Source organism: Balaenoptera musculus, chromosome 17 (genome assembly GCF_009873245.2).
Source record: "Balaenoptera musculus isolate JJ_BM4_2016_0621 chromosome 17, mBalMus1.pri.v3, whole genome shotgun sequence".
Lineage (NCBI taxonomy): Eukaryota > Metazoa > Chordata > Mammalia > Artiodactyla > Balaenopteridae > Balaenoptera > Balaenoptera musculus.
Window position 1 is genome coordinate 10,818 of NC_045801.1, and position 19,226 is coordinate 30,043.

The following is a 19,226-nucleotide window of genomic DNA, read 5'->3' on the forward strand; positions in this document are numbered from 1 at the left end:
GTAAGACAAGTAAAAGATTTTATTTTACCTTCACTTATTCCCTCTCTGATCCTTTTCCCTTCTCTGGGTAGATCCGAGATTCTTGCGTCACTCCCTAACTCTCTGACGAACTTTTAAACCCTCTCCCAAGACGAGGGGGCCAGTGGCATAGAGTCCTCTGAGCCGCCTAGAGCGGCCCGACAGAACCCTAGGATCTGATTGGCCGGTAAGCTGGAGGCGGGGCGGAAGTTCCTAGCGGGCATTTCCGGCCTGGCGGGTCCGCCCTCCTCGGCGTGGTGTGTGGGGCACGTTTACCTTTCTCAGCGGAACCGAGGGAGTCCTAGCCTCACTTGGCGCGGAGGTGCCTGCGGCGCTGCGACAGGCGGGACGGCGCGGGGCTGGGCCGAGCCGGAGGAGCACCTGTTCGTGTGGCCTGAGGGGCGGGCCGGGCGGAAACCCGCGCAGGGGTGGGGTCCGGGCTACCCTGGCGCGGAGGCGGGGCGGCGGGCAAGAGCCAGGCCTCACGGAGGAGGCGAAGTTTGGGCGCGGTCAGGGGATGCACCGAACCTGTGCTTTTTGTCGGCTGAGAGGATATTTTTCACTTATCAGGGGTAGGTTCCGTGAAAGGATGAAGTCGCGAAGGCTGTGCAGCGAAGGGACGTTGGTGCACATCCCGGCGCTGAACAATCCCAGGGCTCATTCATTCGCTCGGTGGGCGCCCACTACACACTGCCTTGGTGATTATTAAGATTTACTGGGTTTTGTTTGTGGTTTGTGAACACTATGCGAGGCACTTTATACATTTTTCTCACTTAACTCAAAATAGTCACTTAAGGTAAGTGGTGATGTTCTCACTTTATGGTTTGTGGAGAAACACGTCACTTACTCGAGACCCTTGCGTTAGGAGGTGGTGTATTTGAGATTGGAACTCAGTCTGGTGGAGCCCAGAGCCTATGCTTCTAACAGGAGTGTTACGTGCCTCCCACATGAGGCTGAAAGGGAAGGCAGAGTGCATTTGGAAGGACCACTTGAGCACAGCACACAAAGGGCGTGAGCGCCAGGGACCTGTCAAAGGCAAGCCCTGGCTGAGGACCGAGAGGCTACCTCTGGCCTGGGTGGCCTGAGGTGGAGATTCCGGGATGGCCCAAGAGAAATGAACTGGGCATTAATAAGCTTGGGTTCAGCAGTCAGTTAGAGCCCAACAGAGGCTTAAGTGATGAAGGCGGGGCAGGCAGGGTTTGTTCTGGGTTGTGTCTCTGAAGTTCTCTGGGTTTTCACCTCATGGTCACACTAGACAGAAGTGTTTCTCCTTGTTTCTTTTTTATCATCAGGGAGGAAAAGCCTTTTCTAGAAGCCTATTTGCAAACTTCCCTTAACATCTTGTTGACCAGAAGATGGGCCTAGGGCCAAAGTAGCTGGGGCCAAGGAAAAAGGGCACATTTCTACCTGAATTAAGGGGTCTGTTTGCATGAAGCAGGCTGTGGGGGTAGAGGCTGACTGTGTATCAGAGGCCAGTTGGAAAGGTTTCCATGGGAGTGACACCCTGTGTCACCTGTCACCCTAAATTATCACCAGATCTGTGGTTCTAAATGTCATATGTATGCTGACAGTTCCCAGTATATACCCAGCCAGCTTCAACCTCTCCTGAAATTTGGACTTGTGGATCGAAATGCCCGCATTCTCCACTTGTAGTTCTAATAGGCATCTTGAACATAACATGTACAAGACAACTTTTAATTTTTATCCTTCAGATATACTTCTACAGTCTTCCTGGGTAATTGGAAATTTCATCATCTCAGGTGTTTGGGCCAAACATCTTGGTGTTTCATCCCACATCTAATTTGTCAACAAATCCTATTGACTGTACCTTTGAAAGGCATCTGCAATCTGACTACTTATCACCTGCTACCACCACTGCTCCAAGACACTATCGTCTCTAGCTGTGTTATTGCTGGGACCTTCCAGTTGGTTTTCCTGCTTCTACCCTTACACCCTCCTCCCTGCCCCCTAGTCCATTTTCAAAGCAGCAGCTGGAGCAGCCGCACGTCAAGTCATATCACTCTGCCCAGACCTTCCAGATGCTCCCAATCTCATTCAGAGTAAAAGCCTAAGTCCTATAGCCCACAAGTTACCCCACCCCCCTCTGTCTTGCCCTCCCCTACTCTGCTTCAGCCCCTCTGGCCTCCTTGCCCTTCCTTGAACACGTCAAGTGTGCTTGCACCTTGCAGCCTTTGCACTTGTGCCTCCCCCTGCCCAGGATGTATCTCCCCTGATATCTACTTAGTGCCTGCCCTCACTCCATCCATATCTGTTTTGATGTTACTTTATCAGAGGTGCCTTCCCTGGCTGCCTTTCGTAAAAGATCTCTTCCCAACAGTTGCTGCCCTCGTGCTGCTTATTGTTTCTATTCCTTATCCCCTGACACAAGCATTATGTCTGTCAACCTCCCTACGGCTGTGCACTGCTGTAGAGTAGGAGCTTGTTCTCCTCGGCTGTTTGCCCACTGCCCAGGATTCTCCTAGGTGGGCCTGAGATGCAGACCGTCGTCTCCCCTGGTCAGGTGCACTGCCGGGGACCTGGCTTTCACGTGTGGCCTTGTTATGCTGTCGTATTATGGGCTGCTGGGGAGGCTTCATGGGAGGCAAGGGAATATGTAGTCTCAGGCCACTGGGTGCTGGGACCATTGTTCCTTCCTGGGGATTTCAGGTAGCCTACAACTGGGTCTCTGCTGCCACAGACCTCTTGAGGTACAGGCCCGGAAGTCTCAACGTTGCCATGGGGAGCAGAAGGCGGGTCAGGCTCCATCGCACTCTTCCATTTTGCTGCAGCTCGGCCTGCCTCCTCGGGACAAGCTTGGAGACCCAGTGATGGCCCACAAGCAGCTGCTTCCTGGGCCCCAGGTGAGTGGTCTTCGTGGAGACGCCTCTGTGTGGCCTCAGCCCTTTCCTGGCTGGAGTCTCCACGGTTCCCTCTGAGGCACTGGTCTCAGGGTAGATGGCTCCCTGTCTTCATTGATGTCCTCAACCCTCGGGTTCAAGTCCCTGAAATGCACTCTGGACTGTATCATCTCACCCCTGGCCTGGGCACAGAGGAGGACAAGGGATGGGCAGGTAAACACGAGTCAGAATGGTGTCTGCCTCAAAGAGCCTGCTCTTGTGGGGAAGGCAGTCTGGTGCATGTGCTCAGAGGGGTTTTGCCCATCCTGAGCCTAGTGCCTCCCTACCCCCAGGCCTGTCCTGGGGTTGCAACAAGATCTTGTCATTCCAGGTCTTGGTTTCCTTCGAGGAAGTGGCCGTGCTCCTTTCCCAAGAGGAGTGGGGCCGTCTGAGCCCTGCTCAGAAGGGGCTCTACAGGGATGTGATGCTGGAAACCTATGGGAACCTGGTCTCGCTGGGTGAGGCTCTTCCCAGGAGCTCAGCTCTGGGCTTCCTGCTCCATGAATGGCCCTGGGGACTGGGACTGGGGCTGGGCTCAAGGCTCAGAGGCTTCTCACCCCCTGGGCCCAGACATGGGGCATTTGTGGCCCTGGGCCCAGGCAGGCCTGGTCTGTGCAGAGGAGGGGACAGGTGGTGCCAGGGACTCCCCCAAGTTCTTTGTAGGAAGTATGGAAGGAGAACATTATTCATTGAATGCCAAGTATATTCATATCCCCTCAGTTAATCTTCATGCATCTTCGAGGTTGGTGGTAAGATACATAGTTTATAGGTGAACCTGAGGCTGACAAATATCACTTTATTAAGATCACACAGGCTGTCAGGGCAGATCTGGGATTTGCATCCATTTGGCTTCAGAGCCTTGCTTTATACCTGCCTTATACTTAGTCCTTCTGCCATACACCAACACCTCCTCTACCATGAGTCTTCTGCCATGATGTGTTCAGGCCCCAAGTCTGTCCCTTACCTGTGACCCCCAGAAGAGCTGGGTTTGACTTTTCTTCAGCTGGGACAGAGGCCTACATCTGTCTCCATGCTTTGGAGACCAGGTGGCAGGCAAGGTCAGCACACAGGCGCTGCCCATGGGGCCATCCTGCCCTGGACCTGGATGAGTTGTCAGTCTTGCTTTCTTTCTCTGGAGCAGGACTTCAAGATTCCAAACCTGATGTCATCTCCAAGCTGGAGCAGGGGAAAGAGCCATGGACCCCACGCTCACCAAGAATTGAGGGGAGCTGGATCTGGAGACGCAGGCGTGCAGGTGAGTCTGCAGGAACACCCCCACACTCTCGTGCCCCTGCTGGCAGGTGCCGCCACTTCACCAGGCCAAATTGCGTCACCACCAGAGCTTTGCTTTCCTTCTCCGTCTTCTTTCTCTTCTTTTCTCTTTTTTGCTATTAATGGCCCCTATTCTGTGCCCCTGAATGGGATCATGTTTACCTTACCCTAGAAGGATGCTCTTTCAGTTCCTGAAAAGAGCTCGGGTGTCTCCCTGGCAGCTGCCTCCCTACCCTGGCTGCCTCTCAGTCGCTTCCATGTCACCCAGTCCTCAGGCCTTGCTGGCCAGCTCTGCCTTGGCTGCTGGAGACACCAGTTGGAGAGTCCACCTGGAGGCTTGCCATCCTGCCCAGACTCTCACCCCTGCTGTTCACTCAGAGTTCCCAGGCTGATTCTGGGCTTCGGAGAAACGCGTGACTTAGGGCTGCTTCTTGTGTAGCGAAGGACTTGGGCGTGTAAATGGTAAGCGGAGGAGAGTTCCTGTGCTCTTTGCTGCATAGCAGCTAACATCACCTGGTCTGTTGTGCATTCCTAGCACTGTGCTGGCACAGTGAACTTACACAATCCTCCAGCATCCCTGCAGAGTCGGTGCTCAGGAAAATGAGGCACAGAGAGGTTCAGTTGCTAGCCCGAGGTCACACAGCCGGCCAGGGACAGAGGTGAGTTGGATCTCTGGTGGACTGGCTCCCTACCACACGCCTTTTTTTTTTTTTTTTAAACAGCTTTTTAAAGGTATAATTAGTATATAATATGCTGTATATTTTTTTGTTTTTTTTTAATAAATTTATCTTATTTATTTTTGGCTGCTTTGGGTCTTCGTTGCTGCGAGCGGGCTTTCTCTAGCTGCAGCGAGCAGGGGCTACTCTTCGTCGCAGTACACGGGCTTCTCGTTGCAGTGGCTTCTCTTGTTGTGGAGCACAGGCTCTAGGTGCGCGGGCTTCAGTAGTTGTGGCACGCGGGCTCAGTTGCTCCGCGGCATGTGGGATCGTCCTGGACCAGGGATCGAACCCATGTCCCCTGCCTTGGCAAGCAGATTCTTAACCACTGTGCCACCAAGGAAGTCCCTGCTGTACATATTTAAATGTACAATTTGGTAACATTTTTGCATATGTATGCACCTATGAAACTGTCCACTGTGGTAGAGATAGCAAACATATTCATTACCCCCAAAAGTTTTCTCATGTCTCTTTGTAATCCCTCCCTCTCACCGCTTCCCACCTCTATCCTGAAGCAATTACTGATCTGCTTACTGTCACTATAGATTACATTTTCTAGAGTTTTATATAATTGACATCATGGAGCATGTATTTTTTTTTTGGCCTGCTTTTCTTGACTCACATAATTATTTTGCGATCCATTCATGTTGTGTGTCAATAATTCAGTTCTTTTTTATTTCTGATTAGTATTCTGTTGTATGGATATACCACAATTTGTTTATCCATTCTCTGTTAATGGACATTTAGATTGTTTCCAATTTGTGGTTAATACAAATAAAGCTGCCATGAACATTTGTGTACAAACCTTTGTTTGCTTGACCATACATTTCCTTTTCTCTTGGAAATACCCAGGAATAAAATGGCTGGATTACATGGCAGGTGTTTATTTAAACTTTTAGGAAACTGCCAAAGGGCTTTCCAAAGTAGTTGTACTATTTTACATTCCCACCAGCAGTGGATGAGAGTTCCATTTCCTCAACTTCCTTGCCAGCACTTGATGTGGTCAGTCTTTTAATTGTAGCCACTGTGATGGATGTGTAGTGGTATCTCATTGTGGTTTTATTTTTAATTTCTCTAATGATTAAAGATGTTGAGCATCTTTTCATGTGCTTGTTTTCCTTCTGGATTTCTTCACTGGTGAATGTCTGTTCAGATCTTTGCCTATTTTTTAACTGTGTTTTTCTTTCCTTATTGTTGATTTTAAAAGAGTTCCTTTCTAAATACAGGAATATTCTATTTACAGGTCCTTTATCAGATATATACTTTGCATGGATTATTCTCCCACTCTGTGTCTTGTCTTTTTATTCTCTTAACAGTGTCTTTTGAAGAGTAGAAGTTTTAAATTTTGGTGAAGTCCAGTTTTAATTTGTTCTTTCATGGATTGTGCTTTTGGTGTCATATCTAAGAAATCTTTGCCTAACCCAGAAGATTTTCTTCTTTGAAAAGAAAATTTTATAATTTAAAATTTTTGTTTGTTGCATTCAAGTCTTGATTCATGTTGAGTTAATTTTTGGTGTGAGATATGGATCCAAGTTTAATTTTTTACAAGTGAATGTCCAGTTGTTCCAGTACCATTTGTTGAAAAGACTATCCATTCTCCACTTGCATTGCCTTTGCACCTTTGTCAAAAATTAGTTGTCCATGGGAGCTCCCTGATGGTCTAGTGGTTAGAATTTGGCACTTTCACTGCTGTGGCCTGGGTTCAGTCCCTGGTTGGGGAACTGAGATCCTGCAAGCTGCGTAGCACAACCGAAAAAAAAAAAGAGAGAGAGTTGTCCATATATATGTGAGGTTATTTGGAGCTCTCTGTTCTCTTCCGTTGTTCTATTGTCGATCTTTATACTCCAACACCACACTGTTGTGGATGCTTCATTAAAAGTCTGGAATCAGGTAGCATTTGTCCTCCAATTTTGTTCTTCATTTTCAGAGTTGTTTTGGCTATTCTAGATCCTTTGTATTTTCATGTGAATTGAAAAATCAGCTTATTGCTATCTGAAAAAAGTCCTGCTAGCATTTTTGTTAAGATTGCATTGAATCCATAGATCAGTTTGAGGGAAATTGACATATATTGTTTTCTGACCCATGAACAAGATGTATGTCTCCATTTATTTGTCTTAATTTCTCAGTAGTATTTTATCCTTTTCTATGTACAGGCATTTTACATCTTTTGTCAGATTTATCCCTAAGTATTTCATTTTTTAAAAAACATTTATTTTATTGAAGTATAGTTGATTTACAAAGTTGTGTTAATTTCTGCTGTACAACAAAGTGATCCAGTTATATATATATATATATATATATATATATATATATATATATATATTCTTTTTTTTTAATTTATTTACTTTATTTATTTATTTTTGGCTGCGTTGGGTCTTTGTTGCTGCGTGTGGGCTTTCTCTAGTTGTGGCGAGCGGGGGCTACTCTTCGTTGTGGTGTGTGGGCTTCTCACTGCGGTGGCTTCTCTTGTTGCGGAGCACAGGCTTTAGGTGTGCGGGCTTCAGCAGTTGTGGCACACGGGCTCAGTAGTTGTGGCTCGCGAGATCTAGAGCGCAGGATCAGTAGTTGTGGCACATGGGCTTCGTTGCTCCGCGGCATGTGGGGTCTTCCTGGACCAGGGCTCGAACCTGTGTCCCCTGCATTGGCAGGCAGATTCGTAACCACTGCGCCACCAAGGAAGCCCTCTTTCATATTTTTTGATGTTTTTGTACATGGTATTTTTTTAAATTCCAATTTCCAGTTGTTCATTACTTATATATAAAAACAGAATTGATTTTTGGGTGCGTACCATAGGAACAGTAGGCATGTAGGGGAATGGGCCCATGATGGCAGGAAGGAGTTATGGGTAACAAAGTGCTGGAAATAAACAGGTGGTACCATGGCCTCTGTTTCTCTCACCTGGATTTTCCCTGATAAAACATAACCAGTTAAACTTACTTTTAGGGTCCCCCTTAGTTTCTCCACATACAATGCACCACCCTCTGTGGGGCACACAATCTGTTAAACATCATCCCCTGGTGACCCTTTTTTCTATCTTCCCTTTCCTCCTTACCTGGACTAAGAAGTGGTTCATCTCCCAGGAGACGTCTGATGTCTCAGCCCATAGTGTCCAGGGGAGGAGAGACATCAGCCGAGACAGAGGTGTCCAAGGAGGAGTAGACAGGACCACGTCAGGCTGTGTTGGATTTGATTCTTAGCCTAGGAGGGTGGAAAGCTATGGAATGTGTGTTTAAAAATAATTTATTTTTGTGCAGTGAACATGTGTCATTTTAGTAGAACAACAGAACTGATCCCTGTAGAGAAGTGTGGTGACAAGAATAAAACATCACCCCAAATCTTGCCTTGCAGAAACGTTCATTCTCGGCGTTAGGTGATAGTATTTCATGCATTGGCTCGACCAGATAGAAGTTTGTCTCCCTCGTGTAACAGCGTCCCTGTTTGGTGGATTCTCAGTTTGACATGCTTGTTAGGAGGCCAGCTCATCTGTCTTGTTTCTCTGCCACCCTCTAGATTGGCATGCCTAAACACTCACCTCCAGGTGTAACACTGGGTTATGGGAGAGGGAGTTAGTGGAGGAGGCCATTTCACTGCCATGGAGTCTGTGACCTTGAAGTTGCCCACGTCGCTTCTACTCACATTCCACTGCTGAGAATTCAGTTACGTGGCCACACCTAATACTGCTGTTTTCTTAGTGGTTGCTCTGGAACTTACCGTCTACATCTTAAATTATCAGAATCTACTTCTGGTTTCTATTATTCCAATGACTATAGAATAGTTATTCCTGTAGAACGCCATTTCCTCTTCTTACTTTTTGTTTTTTGTTGTTGTTGTTTTTAAATATTTATTTATTTATTTGGCTGTGCCAGGTCTTGGTTGCAGCATGCGGGATCTAGTTCCCTGACCCAGGGAACCTGGGCCCCCAGTCTTAACCACTGGATCACCAGGGAAGTCCCTTTTCTCCCTTTTTGTGCGTTGTTGTATATCTGTGTGTGTTACAAATTCAACAATATATTCTTATAATACTTTATATAATTTTATGTCTGTTGTGGAAACTAAAAGAAGAAATGAGACCAGCATATATGTATACAGTTTGTTATATCATTTACTTTCTTATTTACCATTTCTCTTTGTTTGTTCCTGTGCATTTAAGTTACATCTGCTGTCCTTTCCTTACTCCAGTGTATCTCACCTCTCACCCATCTCCTTTGTGCTGTTTTTGTCACATGTAATACATTTCTATCTGTGATATTGTGATTTATAATAAGTATATATTTGGTCCTCATCCCGTTTCTGGCACAGAGCTCCTAAAACCCTCGGAATTTCCAAAATAATGAGAGTAGTGAAAATTGCTCTGTTGTTTTTGAAAATGCCCTAGCAGTCCAATCCAGTTAAATTTGGGCAGCAGTATTTTTAAAAGTTAGTCTTGGAGGTTTGTTGTGACTCAAGGAGGCTGGATGCAGGAAGGGATCCACCACCCTCTCAGCCACACTCACCAGGAATTTCACCTCTTCAGGTTGGAGTTGGAGGGGATGATAGGTGCTGGTGGCCTAGCCTGGTGAGATGTGGGGAGCTTTCCCTGGGAGCTGCGGGGAGAGGGAGCTCCTTCTTGGCCCCACCCAAGAGGAGTAGAGCATCTGCCATGCTGAGCTGGGCGGGTGGAGGTGCGGCGGGTTAGGGCTCACATGCCACACACTCTTGCTGTTCTTGCCAAGTTTTAGTAGATTTTCTTGAATAAACGTTTCTTCATTTGCTTTTTGCTCTTAGGACAATTTCCAGAGTCATTAAAATGGTTGTTAGTTGGGGTTGGGTTTTTTGTTTTGTTTTAATAGTTCTTGCCAGCTTTGTTTTGCTGTGACTTGGATCCATGGACTTTATTACACTGTCATCAAAGTGGAATTTCCTGGCTTTCAATTTTGAAGAATATTTTTGCTGGACGTAGAATTCTAGGTTGGCAGTTGTATTCTTCAGTACATAAAAATGTCTTTCTGTCTGCTCTCTTCCACTTCTGAAGTCGAAAAGTCAGCCTGCGATTTTATTTTGCTTTGAAGGTGACACATATTTTTCCTCTTGCTGCTTTTAACATTTTTTTTGGTTTTCAACAGTTTGGCTATGTTATACCTATGTGTGGTTTTCTTTGCATTGACATTACTTAGGGTTCTTCGAGCTTTTTGAATCTATGGTTTATAGACTTTTGTCAGTTGTGGGAAAATCTAGGCCAAAATTTCTTAAATTATTTCTTCTATCCTATTCCTTTTCTCCTCTCCTCCTGGGATTGTGAGAATATACACATTATGCTTTCCACCTCGTTGCACCTGCTTCTTATACTCTTTTCTGTATTCCCTGTCCTATTTTTTTCCTTGCTGTGTTTCAATCTGAATACTTTTCAGATATTACTTACGTACCTTCCAGTTACGTAGTCCTCTGTTTTGTTACCTGCTATCTGCCAATGTACTCTCTTGTCTGTTGAACTCTTAATTTCAATTTTCATTTGATTTCTAGTGAATTCTCTATATCTTTGTTTTCTTACATATACTAATCATGGTTTGTTTGTTTGTTTTAAGCTGGTTCTTGATAATACCTGAATTGCCTGTGGGTTTGTTTCAATCGTATATTTTTCTCCTGGTTTCTTGTCGTTTAGTCTTTTTTTTAAAACATGATTTCTGATATTTAATTGTGTTAGTTATTATAGATTAAAAATTATAGAGGCTTTATATGATGTTATGTTCTTGAAAGAGGATTAAGTCTCCTCTGGCAGACAGATAAAATGCCATTGGATCACCTTCCCATGTTAAGGGGTTGGTCTTAAGCTTTGTTAGGGCTGGTCTGATACTCAGGGGAAAATTCCCTACTCATTGGTCCCCTTTGAGGAATGTTAGGGACCTGATTCATTATTCTGAAAACTGGTAAATAAAAGAATCAAGGATTGATTCTGCCTTTACTAAGTGGGTTATCCCTCAGGATAACTAGACAATTGATGAGTAAAAGTTTCTTCATAGAAACTTTAAGGGTTTAAAAAAAAAAAAAGGTCAAACCTGAATCCTGAGATAACAGCCAAAAATTCTAAATACAGAAGTCAGCTAATCCTACCACCTCCTTCCTCTAACCCTGTACAAAGAACACCCAGCAGTAAAATATCTTCTACCTAGGGCAAAAACAAAGGAATTGCCTCAAAAAACCAAATAGCCCTAGGTAAAGACTTGCAAATTTTGGCATTTGGAGGTACCCTGGACTTATAACCACCATCTCACTCAAATGCCCTTCTGATTCATAAATACCCTCATTCATAGAGTTCCCAAGTATCTTTTTATTGCCTCAATTTAAAATACAAACAGGCATCAACTATAATTCAATTTAAAAAAGAGCTAAAAAAAATAATAAAAGTAAATTAAAAATAAAATAAAATACAAACAGGCAACCAAGGATCCCCTGACATCTGAAGCAACGTGAACTGGTGTGAGACGTTGCTTCTTTTTTTTTTTTTTTTTTTTTTTTGGCTGCTTTGGGTCCTCGCTGCACGCGGGCTTTCTTTAGTTGAGGCGAGCGGCAGCTACTCTTCGTTGCGGTATGCGGGCTTCTCACGGCGGTGGCTTCTCTTTGTTGCAGAGCACGGGCTCTAGGCACATGGGCTTCAGTAGTTGTGGTGCACGGGCTCAGTAGCTGTGGCTCGCGAGCTCTAGAGCACAGGCTCAGTAGTTGTGGCTCACGGGCTTAGTTGCTCCTCAGCATGTGGGATCTTCCTGGACCAGGACTCAAACCCGTGCCCCCTGCCTTGGCAGGCAGATTCTTAATCGCTGCGCCACCAAGGAAGTCCCGGAGACGTTGCTTCTTGACTCATAGATCACTTTGTTCTGTGGTCTCTTGTTTTGTCACATTCTTCATTCTGTTTCCTACCTGGTGAAATAGCACCTCTTGACAAGGATCATCTTTTTAGACTCTAGTCCCAGGATGTTGAAGACTCTTAACTCCTCAGATACTCCTGACAGAAGCCACAGGAATTCAGGACCTTTACCATCCACAACCTGCCCCTTCAGGCTGCTCCTAGGTTTCTAGAATGAAGTATTGTTTGCTTTTTACCTTTCAGACTTGAATGGTAAAAATCAGTCCCTTTGAAGTACTGGGCCTAGTTCTGCAAAGACAGCTTAGCCCAATGTTAGGTCCCACCCAGTTAATATTTTCAGCTCAGTCTCTGTTCTGGCTAAACAGTCTGAAAGTGACAGCTCTAATAATAACCACTGTTTACAAAAGAGAGAGTCCATTGTGCTTTTGCGGTCTCTCAAAACAGGGCTACCCTCTCACAGTTCTCACCAGGCTTGTTCTTCCACTGGTCTTTGTAGCCACATGATTCAGTGCTTTTGGCTGGGTGGTTTTGTTTTTGGTACATTTCCTTTCATTGAGTCTCAGAATTCAGTTGTGTCACAGTTTTTACAAATTTTCAGGTACTTTTATTCATTGGGAACGTGTGGTATGGACTGGTGTACACATTTGGGTTTTTTGCCTTGTGCTGTACCTGCTATTTGAATGGGTAGGTTGCTTGTTTCTATTTTTCTCTATTTTCCATGATTTACTTCTGTGAAACCAAGTTGTCCAGATCAAATAATTTTTCCCATTATGTGTTACTCAGTATACCCTTCATTCATTATAAATCATTTATGATACATTTATTTTTCAACAAATGTTTGAATGCCTGTTATGTATAAGCCACGGAAGATGCCTTTTTTTACAGAGTGTGCAGCAGTAACATCAGTGTAGGTGCTGACCGTCCAAGCCTCCACTGCTGACTTCCCCATCTCCCTCCTTGCTTTCTTTTTTGTTTTTTGTTTTTTTGACGTGGACCATTTCTTTTTAAGTCTTTATTGAAGTTGTTACAATATTGCTTCTGTTTTATGTTTTGGTTTGAGGCATGTGGGATCTGAGCTCCCTGACCAGGGATGGAACCCTCACCCCCTGCATTGAAAGGTGAAGTCCTAACCACTGGACCACCAGGGAAGTCCCCCCTCCTCGCCTTCTGAGGGCGCCTCTCCCTCAGGTCACGCCTCGAGTTCCTGCTCCATCTGTGCCTGGTTAGCCCATCTGAAATGGAGGCATTTCACCTTGGGTTTCTTCCCTCCCTCCCTCCTTCCCTCCCTCCTTCTCACACCAGCTTTCATTGCTCTGAGAGCATGCTTCTCTCTCCTCGCCTTCTCTTTTCTCTTCCCAGTAAGGTCATTTTTGGTTTTGCATTCTGAAAATCCAAATCCTCCTAGGAGATAATTGCTTCATATAAATGTTTCTATTTATGCTCTAAGTATTTCCCATAGTAAAACACGAGTAACTCTTTTTTTTTTTTTTTTTTTTTTTAGGTTATGACTCTAGGAAGGAAAAAAAAGAATTGACTCCAAAGCAGGAAATTTCTGAAGAAATGGAATCCCAGAGAACAAAATTAGAAGAGCATGTAAGGAATATTTCCAAGGAATCTGATTTTGAAGAGATGACTAAAACTGAGGGAAAGCTAAAGAATTGCTGGGGGAAATATGCAGTGGAGGGACTTAAGAAGGATTTCCCCCAGAAGAGTAATTTCAGGCCAGTGACAGTGACACATGTGAAAACCCCCTTGGGGGAAAGAGGTCCGAAATTCAGTGCAGCTGAGGTAAGTTGCGCTGCAGACACAAGTTCTGTCAGAAACTGCAGGCTGTCTTCAGGGAAAAGTCTCCACCAGAGTGTGTCACGTGTAGAAAACTTCCAAACAAGTATGGACCTCACTAACCTCCAAAGTTTCTGTGTAGGAGAACAAGGCTGTCAGGCAGATGTGTTTGTGAAAGTGCCCAGGCAGAGTTCAGTTTTCAGTGAGAACCAGAGGATTAAGAGTCCAGAAAAAACCTTTGAAAAGTGTGCTGTGTGTGGAATAGCTTTTGGTCAGAGCAGAGCTCTCATTCAGCACCGGAGAATTCACAGTGGAGAGAAGCCCTGCGGGTGTGAGGAACGTTGCAGAGCTTCCCATGCCCATCCCTACGCCATGCAGCACTGTAACACTTACACTGGAGAAAGACCCTGTGAGGCTAACGGATGTGAGAAAGCTCTTAGCACATGTCCGTCTTACATTCAGCATTGTGAAGTTCACACTGGGGCGAAGCCCCACGAGTGCAGTCAGTGTGGAAAAGCCTTTGGTCATAGCTCTAACCTGATCCATCATCAGAGAGTGCATAGTGCAGAGAAGCCATACGTGTGTGTGGAATGTGGGAAAGCCTTCCGGAGACAGTCACACCTCTCTCAGCATAAGAGAACCCATTCTGGAGAGAAACCCCATGACTGTGCTGAGTGCGGCAAAGCCTTCAGCGCACGATTATCTCTCATTCAACATCAGAGAACTCACACAGGAGAAAAACCCTATGAGTGTAACGAATGTGGAAAATTCTTTAGCCTGAACCGAACCCTTATTGTTCATCAGAGAATCCACACTGGAGAGAAACCCTATAGATGTAATGAATGTGGAAAATCCTTCAGTCAGCGCTCACAAGTTATTCAACATAAGAGGGTTCACACTGGAGAGAAGCCTTATATCTGCAATGAGTGTGGGAAATCCTTCAGTGCTCACCTGTCCCTCATTCAGCATCAGAGAATTCACACTGGAGAGAAACCTTATGGGTGTAATGAGTGTGGGAAAACCTTCAGTCAAAAAGGACACCTTATTCAGCATCAGCGAATTCACACTGGAGAGAAGCCCTATGAGTGTAATGAGTGTGGAAAAGCTTTCAGCCAGAGTTTTAATCTCATTCACCATCAAAGGACACACAATGGCGAGAGGCCCTACGGGTGTAATGAGTGTGACAAAGCCTTCAGTGTTCTCTCCTCACTTGTCCAGCATCAGAGAGTGCACAATGGAGAGAAACCCTACGAGTGCCACAGCTGTGGGAAGGCCTTTAGTCAGGGCTCACACCTAATCCAGCACCAGAGGAGTCACACTGGAGACAAACCCTACGAGTGTAGCGAGTGTGGGAAAACCTTTGGACAGATATCCACCCTAATTAAGCATGAGAGGACACACAATGGGGAGAAGCCCTATGAGTGCGGCGACTGTGGGAAAGCTTTCAGGCAGAGCGCACACCTCATCCGCCATCGAAGAATTCACACTGGGGAGAGCCCTTTCACGTGTAGTGACTGTGGGAAGGCCTTCAACGTCCGCTCCTCCCTCATTCAGCATCTCAGGGTTCACACCGGCGAGAAGCCTTACGAGTGCAGTGAGTGTGGCAAGGCCTTCAGCCAGCATTCACAGTTTACTCAGCATCAGAGGGTTCACACTGGAGAGAAACCCTACATGTGCAGTGAATGTGAGAAATCATTCAGTGCACGCTTGTCCCTTATCCAACACCAGAGAATTCACACTGGAGAGAAGCCCTATAAATGCACTGAATGTCAAAAATCCTTCCGACAAAGCTCTCACCTCATTCGACATCAGAGAATCCACAGTGGAGAGCGACCTTACATGTGTAGTAGATGTGGGAAAACTTACAACCAGAGAATATCTCTTATTAGTCATGAGAAAGTTCACAGACTCCATGGTGGAGAGCAAGCCCGTCGGTGTGACGAGTGTGGGGAGCTCTTTGGCGCACAGGCAGCATTCATGCAGCACCGGAAGGTTCACAGTGGAGAGTGACTCACTCTGATACGTTCTTCACAGTTTTACAGCAGGAGAGTTCTACTGATAAGAAAGCTCACTTTATGACTTTCCTTTTGGAAATTCAGCTCTTAAGGAATTAAACTATCTCCCAATGTGCTGCTCACTGAAGGCAGGCTGCTGAATTATGTGGTAAATATTCCAAGGTAACATGCCTTCCCTCAGACCCAGAGGATGGCTCTCTGCTTGAGTGTTTTAAATGAATGCAACTTAAATATACTTTCCTAGATCATGTTTTTATAGCACCAGACCTTAGTGTACAGTTAGGTGTTTCCTTTGGCCCCTGCCTTTCTTTTCTTTCCTCTTCATCATCTATTTCAGCTTCAGGAAAAGTAACTGGGATCCTTGGACTTAGGAGTGTGATGGAACTGGGTTGGGGTTTTCTTATTTGTTTGTTTGTAGGGCCTTTTCAAAATGTTTTTGTTCTATTGTGAGGGATATGATACCTTTAATTTCAAAGGGGTTGTCCCTTTTCAGGATCCGGTAATCCACAGAGGTAAGAAGGCATATGAGTATAAGCAGAGTTTGTTATGGAATGAGGTGAGGCTTGTGTGTATATTCAAACTGTTGAGATCGTGCTAGGAATTCAAGTGACTCATGTAAACTGAGGTTTCCTACAGGGTAATTTGAAAACAAAAAACCCCATGAATTGGAGGGGTGGAATAGGCATAAAGTAGACACAGGCTGGCTTGGGACCCAGGACGCAGCTTACAGATTCTGTTGGTATATTCTGGATCCACTTCTGAGGGAGAGGAGGTGAGTGGTTGGAGCTGTTCCCTTTCACTGGGCGGCCTCGCACTGAGCAGACTCTGGTGAGAAGGGCAGGTCCTCCTGCTGCCAGAGGACAGGACTCCAGGTGAGGCAGGGACACGGCATTAAGCACCTTTTCGTGGGTAGGTTATCGCGCAGGCTGTTGGTCAACCTTGGACCCCTGTCTGCATGCTGTAAACATGCTTTTGTCCCTCCCAGGAGCTGTATTAGTCAGTGGTGTCTCAGTGCCCGTGGTCCTCCCACCTAATGCCTTGAGGTGATGCTAAACATCCTGGGAGCTGATTTCCTGAGCACAGTCTTCAGAGTGGCTGCCCCTGGTTCATCACGTGTGGTTCACTCCAGTGTCCTCAGAACCCCATTCTCCAGAAGTTTCTATGGCACTTCCTTCTGTTTTTGTGGAGGAAAGATTAGCATCAAAATGGACTGAAAAAGGGTTATAAATATGAGAGATTCAGCAGAAGGAATCTGTGAGAGACAGTTCTAGAAACAAATCTGGCAATTGAAAGTGGCTGTTGAGAGTCTGATGAGAAGCTGGTACCGTGTGTGAACCCTTGAGAAGGGACTAACAGGATCTGGCATGGGCTATAGTGGGATGGCGCTTTATGAATAAGGCAGGGTAAGAATGGAGTGAAAGAGGAGCAGTGAATTGCTTAATAGCTGGACATTCTATTCCTTTATAGTATCCTTTTCAGTAATAAGTTTATTCCTATTTTCCTGCTTTATTAAAGAAACTTTCTCTTAGAAGTTAACTGACCTTTTCTCCTTATGTTGACTTGACCTATGGCTCAGGCCTTATTTTCCAGGCTCTTGTCTATATAGCAGTAGCATTGGTCTTTACTCGTTTTAGAATTTTGAGGAGCTGATTGAAAAATCTGCCTCTTAATGATACTTCTCCTAAGCACACTTCACTACAAATAGCTTTGACATTTTTTAAAACTGGAATTAATACACTGTGATAATAATGGTTATCACGTGCTAAACAAAAATTCTGATTGAGTCATCAAACCTTTACCTTTTTACCTTAGTATGTGCGAGGCACTGTGATGAATGCTTCTCCTGGGTTTTCTCATTTAATCCTCACATCACCTCAGTGAAGTGGGTACTTTTATTAACCCTGTTTCACAATGAGACTGAGGCACAGAGTGCTTGGGGGCGGCTCTGGTACCACATGGCTCTGCCGCCTACAGTCGTGGATCCCCCACTGGGCGCCTGCCCCAGGCCCACACCCGCTGCAACCCCGGGCACCCCAGGCAGGGAGCTTGCAGTCCTGAGGCTGACCCATCTGACTAATTCTGGCCCATTGAAGTTGTATGTTTCACTTAATGTGGTTTGGTGGATAGGTCTTCTAGATGTGTTATCAATGAAGGAAAATGGGAAAATGGTCCAAAGTTGGGAGCCTCTGGCTTGTGACTTTACTAATCATTGCCCGATCGCTGTGTTCCAAAAAGAGAGGGCATGTCTGTCTTTTCCTGAGGTGACTGGACACCTTAATCTCCTGAGCTGTGTCAGAAGCTCCTCCCATGGCTCTCCTGGCTTCAGTCTGAGATAGGGCCTTGCAGCTTTTTATCCAGTTACAACTTCTGCTTGTAGAGAAAGAACTTCTGGGAAGGAAGAAAAAGAAATTCCCTGTTCTTGCTCCAAGGATCTCCTTGGCATCCTTTCAAGAGACAAAAGGACTCGGAAGCTGTGACAGTGTCTTCCTCGAGGCCATATAATTAGAATGCCAAATCGGGAGGAAATATGTGGGGTTTTTTTCTTTATACATTCATCTTTACATACGGTGGACAGTTTACTTAATTGAGAACCTCAGCTTTTATTCTAATTCTCTGTTTTAGGTTGTGTGGCTAAAACGTCTTTATGAGTAATTCCTGCAGTGAATTTGGATTATGTTTTAGTTTTCAGTTAAATGTTTTACCCAAATTGTACTGAAGTTTATTTACATAGCTAATGTTGTCCATTTCAGTCATAAATATCCCTGTTAGCCAGTCTTACCTAGCTTGGTGATGGCATTAGTGTTGGTTGGAGCCAGACTTGTCTCCTGACGGTTCGAAGCCTCTCTGTGCTGCATGGTGAGGAGCACAGGGCGCCCATCCACCTGGTGCCGCCTGGTGTCTAAACCCAGTCAATTACCTGCGGTTGAGAAGGGCATTTCGGTTTCCCCAGTTGATGCGAAGAAGCTGTTTCTAAAGGAGTTTTATGCCAGTGCCAGCAGATGTACAACCTTCCAAAATCCCCACTGTGGCCCAGGCTCTCATCACCTGAAAGGTACTAGAAACAGGGAGATGGACAGTGGCCAGGACAGTTTTGACATGCAGGAGGTTGAGCTCTGGTCAGCAGACATCGTACCATCTGTCTAGTACTCATCCCGAAGATGCCCCTATTCCTGCTGCTCTATATGGTCGGGCTCGATACCCTCACACGGGGAAGAATAAGGATATTTTCAGGTCCCCCTGGAGCCGCTGTTCTGGTGAGGTGACAGGTGTTCTCTCTCACCTGCCTGCTGCCCAGCAGGTGGGTGAAGTCTCCTGCCTTAGATCTCCATGTATTGGTAGTTCTTGCCACAGGCTGTGTGGGATTATGACTGGAAGGAACTCAGGGCAGTTAGTACTTGGAGGAAGACATTGTTTACTACTCGTTGAACTAGTAGAGTTGGTTGCAGTTTGGATGGTCTGCTCCCCATGAAACACTTTTGTAGCCTGACTGGACTTGGGGGCCAGACATTGGCAGCAGGTGGGGATGGTGTGGGGGTGTTGAGAAGGGCCCCTACCTTCAAGCTTGTGCTGCAGGAGCTGCCCAAGGACTCAGCCTTCCTGGCAGACAGCCGTCACCATGAGGGTGTGGATCATGGGGCCCAACCAGGACCTGCTCCCTGTGGGGGTGTCAGGAGTGTCGTATTTGTAA

At 45.7% G+C, this 19,226-nt stretch overlaps 1 protein-coding gene across 10 annotated transcripts; it reads left to right on the forward strand.

The window, feature by feature from the left end:
• The first annotated feature begins 251 nt into the window (after positions 1–251).
• On the forward strand, positions 252–17,402 carry LOC118883687 (zinc finger protein 252-like). 10 transcript variants are annotated; one of them, XM_036830758.1, is made up of 6 exons: positions 252–340; positions 589–716; positions 2,686–2,879; positions 3,247–3,373; positions 4,057–4,170; positions 13,243–17,402. In XM_036830758.1, the coding sequence occupies exons 2-6, from the start codon at positions 608–610 to the stop codon at positions 15,531–15,533; spliced, it is 2,835 nt and encodes a 944-aa protein (XP_036686653.1). In that variant the 5' UTR covers positions 252–340; positions 589–607; the 3' UTR covers positions 15,534–17,402. The 10 variants fall into 10 exon arrangements, with proteins under 10 accessions (XP_036686653.1, XP_036686651.1, XP_036686650.1 ...); XM_036830756.1 differs by having other exon boundaries at positions 267–401; positions 13,243–17,401; XM_036830755.1 differs by lacking the exon at positions 252–340 and having other exon boundaries at positions 429–716.
• Positions 17,403–19,226: the final 1,824 nt, after the last annotated feature.

Bases quoted from the DNA above. Each gene is read 5' to 3' on its own strand.
- LOC118883687 (XM_036830755.1), top strand. From the start codon at position 536: ATGCACCGAACCTGTGCTTTTTGTCGGCTGAGAGGATATTTTTCACTT. The intron at 717-2,685 runs GTGATTATTAAG...TGGGGATTTCAG, and splicing joins GCCCACTACACACTGCCTTG to GTAGCCTACAACTGGGTCTC. The intron at 3,374-4,056 runs GTGAGGCTCTTC...TCTCTGGAGCAG, and splicing joins TGGGAACCTGGTCTCGCTGG to GACTTCAAGATTCCAAACCT.